This window comes from Ochotona curzoniae, unplaced genomic scaffold (assembly GCF_017591425.1).
Source record: "Ochotona curzoniae isolate NIBS_2020 unplaced genomic scaffold, NIBS_Ocur_1.0 contig_2692, whole genome shotgun sequence".
Taxonomy (NCBI): domain Eukaryota; kingdom Metazoa; phylum Chordata; class Mammalia; order Lagomorpha; family Ochotonidae; genus Ochotona; species Ochotona curzoniae.
In genome coordinates, this window is record NW_024465556.1 from 370,305 (window position 1) to 379,755 (window position 9,451).

The following is a 9,451-nucleotide window of genomic DNA, read 5'->3' on the forward strand; positions in this document are numbered from 1 at the left end:
TTCTGTCAAGCCACCCCTGGCTATGTCCTGGTTTTTATGGTCTCCAGTGGGAGTGGTAACCCAAGGGGGAGGTGCCCACTATTTGTCACTCCCGGATTATGCACTCTGCAGGTGGTTCTGGAGTTTAACTTGACAGATTTAGTCACAGTGCCAGCCTCTGCCAGTTGATGCTGCAGCAAAGCCCAAGCAACCCTCACACAATCTAATTTTTGCTTGCCCCCATTCATGCTCTTCAGTGGGAGTGGTTGTCCAGCATGGGAGCCCACATTCCCTCTGACAGATTTGCCTGGTCCCTCTCTGGTTCTTGCATGTGCTGTTTGGGTGCTGCTGCCACATTTGGTATGACTCAGCTCAACTTGGCATTCCATAATGTGCACTGGCTTAGGACATGGTCGATCCTAGCCCAACACACACTCTATTCTGGTGTTCATATTTATCAGCGGGTGATGTGTTCTGGTTCAGTCTGGTCTGCCCCCCTCCCCCTTGCCTAATGTATGTTCTTGGGTATGTTTCTCTGGCCTGGTCTGGGTTGCTTCTTATCATGGTTCCTGTGCTCACCTGTAGGAACTGTGTCCTGACAGAGGAGTTTCCAAAGTTTCTCCATCAGAACCTCTCCCTATGCCAGATCGTGTGCATACTGGTGGATCAATGGGCCAGCCCTCCTTGTTGGCTGTCAATCAATTCCAGTTATCCCTGTTGGATGTTTCAGCCCAGCCAAGGCTTATCCATACCCAGACACTGCTCACATATGGCTCAGTAGGGGCAGAGACCTAGCCTAGGCTGCCCTACATCTACCCAGGTTCTCCAGAGCACCCGATTGTGCTGGCATCCAGCCCAACTCTGTGTGCCCAGCCCCAGATCACACTTGTGCCAGGGGAGATTGCAGCCATATCCATACCAGAACGCAGCCCCCACTCTGTCCCCCGCATGCTCCATGGGAACCCCAACCTAGCTAGCCCATTCCCAGCCCTATATTCCACACCTGCCAGTGGTTGCTCTGACCCAGTTGGCTTAGTCCCTCACCTCTCTCAGCCTTTGCCTTTGATGCTGTGGCCTTAGTATCCCTTACTCATGCAGACCAGTTGGTGTAAGAGCCTAGTTCAGCATGACCTGTGCCCCATCCTGAATTCTGTTCTTCCTTGTGAGTTGAGGTTTGCTAAGCCTTGCCAGGTCCGTTCCCTTCCAGGTGCAGTCTGGCCCACCCCACATCCTATTTTAGCATGTACTTTTGGGTGCTGCTTCCTTGACCTGCCAAGACTGTTGTTGGTTCCTTTACACGTATGTGATGATAAGTTCCATGGTCACACCTAGCTCAGCCCATCACCACCCCAGCTTGTGAGCTAACCTGAGGGACTTGTATTTCCAGAGTGTGGCCCATACATCCCCTACAGAATCTACCCCCTGGACCAGGATTTCTCATTTGCTGGTTAGTGTCTTGACCTACCAAATATGACCTGTTCAGTGTTCCACCACTGAGTCAGGTACTGGTACCTAGCCCTGCCAGACTGGTCCCCATGCATAGCTTTCATGTGGTCTGGGCTATCTCTGGCCTCCCCATCTCACTAGATTACAGACTTCATGACGTTTAGGGGAAATGTCTGCCTTCTTACCCTAAGGTTTTTGCCATCTATCACTATAAACCACTTGTTGACAAATTCAATGCTTTAGACATCTTGGTGTACATAAGCCAGGAATTTTATTTGTCAGCTATTAGCCTCTTGCTTCTACTAAATAACATACACAAATTGTTTCTGATTCACACACACATGTATTCTATTTCAATATTTTCTATTTTCATTTGAATGAGAGGCGGCCGATCTTCCCTGGTTTACTTCTGCTATTTTACTGCCAAAATATCATATGGTTGTGAGATCCATCATTGGGAATAGGACACAAAACCCAGGTCTCCCAGGTGGCTGACATGAATCCAACTCCTGCTGTCATCATTGCTGCCTCCCAGGGTCACTGTGATCTGAAACTAGAATCAGAAGATGTACCTGGAACTCAAACCTGTGCCCTTCAAGGTGCAAATGTGAGTGTCTTAACTAACATTTGAAACACTGCACCAAACTCTGACCTGCATTTCACTCGGTTTTGGAATGCAATCATTTGATCAGTTTAAGTAGTTTTTTTTATTAATTGCATTGCATTATGGGACAATGTTATAGGCACTGGGATTCCTCCCACCCCTCCCCAAACCCTCTCCCCATGGTGGATTTCTCCACCTTGTTGTATTACCACAGTTCAAATTCAGTTGAGGTTTTTTCATTGGAAGTATTTACCAAGCGTAAAGTTCAGCATCTTATTATCCTAATGAGTTCAACGATTTCTTGGTGAGACCATCTCTGGTCCGAAGGTAAAGCCAGCAAAGTATCATCCCAATCAATTATAAGCCCCAACATAACATCAACAACAATGTATAACATTATGGCATTAATTGACATGGTATTGATTAACCAATATGTTATTGGGAAAATGCAGGTTCTTAAAAAAATGTTCTGTACCTAAACAAATGACATATATCTTGGTAGAGTTATAAGCTAGTTTAGACCATCTGAAAAACAACCAAGTTCAGCCAAATCATGCTTCAACACTATAAACTGCTAAATATTGAAATGAAAATAGACACGAGACAGCTGAATAGTAATCTATAGCCATTTTGAGGGGTATAGAACCCGGTTGAGTATAAACCAAAATTGAAATGTCTATGAAGAAGTCACAGGAGGTAGTTTAAGTAATTTTTACAAACTAAATTGCACCTTGATGTGAATGGCATGTTTCTAAACCAGCAAGCAGGAGATAATGGCTACATCTTAATCTAAAATCAAATGCAATAGGAAAGTGGCTGATAAGTGATCATCTAGAGGCTACACCCTACAACCTTCTCCCTCTCAGGATTTAGTCTCAATGCCTGCTCATAGCACTCTAGGGCTTCACTGAGGTCTCCTTTCAGCTTGTGGACCAACCCAAGGAGACTCAAGCCTTCTGGATCTGATTCATTGCTCTCTAATTTCTTCAAGGCCAATTGTTTCACAACATCGATACTTTTATCCTTGATAAAGGATTCATATTCTATTTTTATTGCTTTTAAATAATGGCTAATTGCTTCTACTTCAGATTTCTTTTGAAATTGTAGAAACTGTGCATAGTAGAAATGTATATTTTGCAAAGTGTGTTCTTGCCTTGCTTTGCCTAGCACTTTTTGGAAAGTGTCTTCAGCTTTTTCATTATCTCCTGCATGTATATATGTGCGTGCCAGGTCAACATAAGCAATATCAAATGTGGGCTTTAGTTTCACAGCATACTCAAAATGAAATATGGCTAATTGAACCAGTCTGTCCACATCTCTTCTGCTCTGCCCTTGAAACTGCCAGTTGGTAGACTTCTTTATTTGGATCATTTGACCCCTGTAGCAGAGTCCCATCTGGTGATGAAGAAAGGCAGAGTTGGGTGTTGCCTTCAAGGCCTTTTTTAAATACATCAGAGATTCATCTGGACAACCCTGTCTGCGGTAAAACTTGGCTGCATACCGGAACACGTAGGCCTGTGAGGACCCCTGGCTCAGAGCTTCTTCAAGGTGCATTTGTCCTTCTGCTTCCTCTCCCACATCCTGCAGCTTCAGAGCAAAGAGAGCTTTCAGGTACCCATCTTGTGGGTTGAGGCTGATGGCCTTTCTGAGGGGAGGAAGGGAGAAGGCCTCGCTGATATTGCTTAGTCTTCTGGGTGAATAATCCAGGCGGTAGGTGACAATTGCATAGCCAGTGTTGAATTCAGGGTTTTCAGGGTCCACTTCCAGAGCCTTTTGAAAGCAGGCCTTGGCCCGTTCATAGTGCTTTCCTCCACACTTCAGCAAGGCCCATCCTTCCACACAGTCCATCTCAGGACACTCCACTCTATAGCGGGAAGAATCTTCAAACCTGTTGCAAATCTCCTGCACCTTGTCCAGGTACTTCTGTGTGTCTTCCCATCTGCCCATGTGGTAATAGACCCAGGCATAGTTGCCCCAGGTCACCAGGCATCTCACATCTGGTTCATCAGCTTGGTCTCTCTGGCACAAATTTTCACCTTCTTCCAGGCACTCCAGGGCATCTTCATTCTTGCCTTGTAGGTGTTTCACATAGGCCAATAGATTGTGAATTCCCACATTGTAGCTGGTCTCTAGAAATTGAATCTCCTCTGAGATCCTCTCTTCTAAGTCAGACACCTCGGAGTCTTCAATTAACAGCTGCCACGTGAAGTGACATCTCAGTTGCCCCAGCTTTTCCTGGACCTGATGTTCATCTGCACACTTACTATGAAGACAAGAGCAGAAGTTATTTATTAGATGAGGAAATACAGAGGTGAAAAATAGAGATAAGCCAATGATAATGTCTTGAAAGTCTCCCACTTAGGTTTCTTTTGGAGTGATTGAGGAATTTTGTTTTTTTGTATGATGCTTTTCAGGGTTCATATTTGTCACAAAGGGAGGGGGCTCAGACCATGTGTACATCAATTTATAATGGAGTGGATTAGGATGAAGGTGAAAGTGGGTTAAATCAGTGTTCCAGTTTCTTCTGTTTCCTGGGCAGGAGGGTGGGGAGATTGCAGGGCTGTGTGCAGGGAGGTGCTCCACTTCTTGCTGTCAGTGTGTGTCAGCTCATGGGGACTGAGGCTGTCCTTTGATGTTGCCTTAGGGAGCCTGATGAGGGGGAAGTGTTCTGAGGATGTTTACTTGTGTTGTCTTGCTTGTTTTGAGTTTTTTTACTTTCTTGCACCACAGGTGAGATATTCTAAGGCCTCTTAGCTGTCCATATGTACTTTGTGTGTCCACAGACACAGGTACAAACCGCTGGCCTGGGGTGTTGTTCAATCTGTCCTTTTTCACAGCTTTTGCAGAGGTACTCAAGGTCCTCTGTTGGTTTAGATGAACTGGCTGTCTTGTCATTTGTGTGCCTCTGGCTATGTTTTCTATTTCATATAGAGTCCCTGTATGTTTTAAATTCTATTTTCCATAGGCTCAGGGATTTCCTCTTCCATCCTCCTCACCAACCTTCCCCCTCACTGTATTCTGCTATATTATTGCAAGAGTGTAGTGTTTCAACAACAGTTACATGTCCATCATTCTGCTATTGAAGTGCATCATGATATTGTAGAGTACTTGTGTTTTTTGTGTAATTATTTCTTCTTTCATAATTTGGTTTAATGGTTATGGCAGCACTTACTTTGCAAGGACTTGTGAAAACCTTTCCCATTGGATGGAAATTAATGTATTACAACTTAATGGAGAGTACAGTCAACTTGATTGATGATTCAACTTTGATCTTTGAATTTGCTGAACAGAAAGAGACCAGGGTCTTAGGGGATTGACTCTTCTTCATGATTCACATCTGCTTTTTTGAGGTTTCTGGCTTAAGCGCCAGTAGAGTCATCAGCAGTGTTTCTGGACATTTCCCAGTAGTTTTTGTTTGTTTGTTAATTTTGTAATCTAATTTGGTAGTTTGATTAAAGGTCAATGCACTCACCATGACTGAAGCCTGGTGAGGATTTTTGTTCTCTTGGTTAGAATTGTGGGTTTGGGATTCTCTGACAAATAGGACAGTGGATAATCTGGATGAGCTCCCAAGAAGACTTTTGGTCTAGCTGGCTTTTGCAGAGACTGACCCAGTCTTTGGAGGACATTGGCCATAACTCTTGGATAATTACTTGGGCCAGATTTTCAATTGTCCATTTCCTGTTGTAGCTCATCACATACCCCTATTTAGGAACTTAGGGTTCCTAAAATGCCCTTTCCTTATGTAATTATGAAGGAGTAGATACTTGTCTTTTTAAGATATGTCCTGTGCAAGTTGTTATGTTGTCTGTATTTTCTGCTCCCAGTGCCTTCTGTCAAACTCCTTATCTTTGCCCCAGGACCCTTTTTGTAAAAGAGGGTAATAGTAAAACTTCTCATACCTGGTTTGGGAAGTTTAATAAGCCTGTATAACTAAAGATTTATTACCAGCTGTATGGTAGAGGCATATTTGGCTATTGATGTAATTAGGACAGAGACCAGTTGGTAACATAGAATCCTATGAAGCATTATAGATTTTAACATTTTAGTCTCTATGTAATGGAACAAATTCAGAGGAACTCAGAGATACTATTTACTAGTTTTTCACTATTCATTTGAAATAGCTGTAGATTCACAGAAAAGATCAAAGGTAGGGCAGAGAGCCAGTGTCTCCCTTACTCAGCTTCTTCCAGTGATTTATACAAGTATCATGGAGTATCTACATAAGAAGTTGTCATTAGTACAACAGTGTGTTTGCTTGTGTGTATGTGTGTGTGTGCGTGCGGATCCGCGACTCCTGATCATGTAATTACAAATCTTGGGACCACCACCTCAATTAATTTGCAAGACTGTCCCATCCCTGCAACAATTCCTTTATGATAAACTTCTATGTGTAACTTCTTCAGTGTGTAGCTTCTTGACCTATAGGACCATACATTCATGGTCTTTTGGAACTATTGTTTTTAGTTTTATGTCTTTAATATTGAATTCAAGAATGTGTTACAAATGGAAAAGGCCATTTAGTATGTAAAGAGCAATCAGGTTAATATACCCAATTTTAAAAATGAAGGTGAGAGATCATGACGCTGAATGCAGCAAAAGGATTTGGATCAATAGCATACTTTTATGATAAAAGCACTCAAGACAAGTCATAGGAAGAAACTACTCCAATACAATAAAGACCACATGCAAGAGATGCACAGTTAGCATCCTAAGTGCTAGAACAGGAAATATCCTGCTAGAATGCATGCGAAGATGTCAATGTCCACCTCTTCTATTCTCTATTATTTGTGAATAAAGAAATTATTAATAATTCCACACAAACTGTTAGAGCTAACAACCAAGTTGAGCAAAGATACAGGATACAAACTCAGCAGGCAGAAAAATCATTGTGGCTCTATACACTAAGTATGAACATTTAGAAGAAAATTAAGAAAACACAAATCTGATATAATACCATTAGAATGAATAAAATGCTTAGGAACAAACGTAACCATAGAGACAAAGATGTGTGTGCTTAAACAACAAAGCCTTGCTGAAAGAATGTAAAGGTGACACAAATAAATGGAAAGCCACCCTCTGGCATGGATTAGAAGACCTCATATTGTGGAGATGTCAGCACTACCCAAACCAACGTACAGATTTAATACATTCTCTGTCAAAACCATAACAATGTTTCAGAATTAGGAATTTCATCCTAATTGATTCCTGGGTTCTCAAAGCATCTCAAATAGCTGTAGAGTGTTGGGCCAAACTACATATGGACAACTCCTACTTCATATTTCAACATGCACACTTACAGACACACACACACACACACACACGCACACACACACACAAGCTACAGGAACCCAAACATTTCCCATGTTGGTATACAGACAGAAGCAGTGGAAGAGAGAGCCCTGGGATGATGTCTTGAGCAAGCGTTGTATCAGCTCAGGCTGTAATAACAGCAGACCACAGACTAGCTGGCTTAACAGATGTGTTTTCCTAAAGTTCTGGAGGCTAGAACTCCAAGATCAAGGTGCAAGACAATGTTGTGCCTGGGGAGGACTCTTCTGCTTTGAGGATGGCTGCCTTCTTGTGATTGAGTAGCTGTGACCTTGACATTTTCATCACACCGTAACACCAAAGTGGGGCCTGTCTGTCTTGGCACATAAGGAGAAAACACACTGGTGTGTCTTCTTTTTAGGGATCGCAGCCTTATCAGATTAAGGCCCTGTACTTACGACTCCATCTTGACTTTGCTTTAAACACCATCACTAAATACCCAACAGGAGATAAAGATTGAATATATAGATTTGTATGTGTGGCACTGTCTATGCAGTTCCTACTTACAGTAATATAGTTTTTGAGAAATGTGATAAGGCTACTTGGGGAAATGTTTATCAACAGCTGGTATGAGAATCCTGAATAACCAGACACGAGAAGAAAGCTTGTTATTTATTCCATATAGAGATAGTTGTTTAAAATGGCTTAACAATCTAAATGTAAGACCTAAACTAGAAATTGTAAGGTTAAAGCAACAGAAAGCACCAGACAAGACTGCATATGAGTAAGAGAATGGTTTATTGGAGGGTGACACAGCTGGGCTCTATCAAAGAGGAGGGCAATGCCAGGCACGACCAAGGACCTTGTTTTTATAGGAATTAACAGAGGAGAGTGTAAGCTCTCAGGCTGGAACAGCCAGCATCTAGGAGTATGTGAAGTGGCTGATAAGGTAGGGCTGGATGTAGAGCTGTAGTTAGCCTGTTGTGGGGCTGCCTTCTGGCTGTTTTTCAGAATGCAGAAGATGATTTTGCTTCATGGAGCAGCTCTTTAAAGTGAAAACATGGTGCTGGACATTCACTAAACTGCCAGCTGACCTTACACAAACTTACAATCTGAGCTTTTATGATCACCGTTCAGCTGAGGTCATACAGAATCTCCCGTACAAAGCCCTTTCGGCAAACAGGATGCTACTGCTTCCATGTAGGTGTCTCCTGCCAAGGCTGGTGGCAAGCAGGTTTAGGCGATTTGGGGCAGCTTGAGTTGCCTGGGGAAAATTGTCTGCTGATCTAAAATGTATTCAGTCACATACAGGAGCCCAGCTAGGCAGAAAAAGCACAAGCCTGCAGAGAAATGCCTGAGCTTCTGCTGTCACATCCCCACAGTATTTTCCCCAAGATAACTGAGAGGTCACGTGACTGGCTGACACAGCACTATGGATCTTGCATGTGGAGCCAGCAGAATATGATGTCTAATAAACAGACTGCCCAGCCCTCCACACATCAGACAAAGTACATTTTGTAGAAAAGAATCTCTGAGATTGAGGTCAATTTCTTCCTCCCTGCAAAGCAACTCTTCCCAGTTTCCCTCCCCCCTTTGGTGTTACAGTATGAGGAAAAGATCAAGGTCACAGCTACTTGAAAGGTCTGCCAGAAAGAATCCTGCCAGTGTATTTAGGTGAGTGTATCTCTCTACGATCATGACACACACACACTCCAACATCAGGTCCCTAAGCATATACAGGTCCAGAAAGATACACTATCTTCATATCCATACAGATATTAGATCCATAAACATACACAAGTAGTCATTCACATACTTGACTTTACTGATACCGTCCTATCCTGTTGCAATAGTACTGCCAACATTTTCTCAAAATCTACAGATCCCCTGAGGAGAAGCTGAGAGCTCCTTACCTCATGGTGGCTGTGAAGGGAGCAGAGCTGCTGCAGGTGTGCTGGTGCTGGACCTGGTCCTTGTTGATGTGGCCAGCCTGCTTGTGGATTTCCAGAGAAACTGAATACCCCAGACAGGACAGTAGAGAGTGGCGATTGGCAGCAAATGTTGTAATGTGTGTGTGTCCTTGTTACTGGTAATGAGAAACTCAAAGTGACCAATGAAACTGAAACTACCAGCTTCCTTGCTCTTGGGAAA

At 43.1% G+C, this 9,451-nt stretch overlaps 1 protein-coding gene across 1 annotated transcript; it reads right to left on the minus strand.

The window, feature by feature from the left end:
* Nucleotides 1-2,749: 2,749 nt before the first annotated feature.
* Nucleotides 2,750-9,233, minus strand: LOC121153298 (interferon-induced protein with tetratricopeptide repeats 1-like). Its single transcript, XM_040975735.1, has 2 exons — nt 9,214-9,233; nt 2,750-4,292 (listed from the first exon to the last, which is right to left on the minus strand). Exons 1-2 carry the CDS (start codon nt 9,216-9,218, stop codon nt 2,861-2,863), a joined length of 1,437 nt encoding a protein of 478 aa, XP_040831669.1. The 5' UTR covers nt 9,219-9,233; the 3' UTR covers nt 2,750-2,860.
* Between the last annotated feature and the right edge of the window lie 218 nt (nt 9,234-9,451).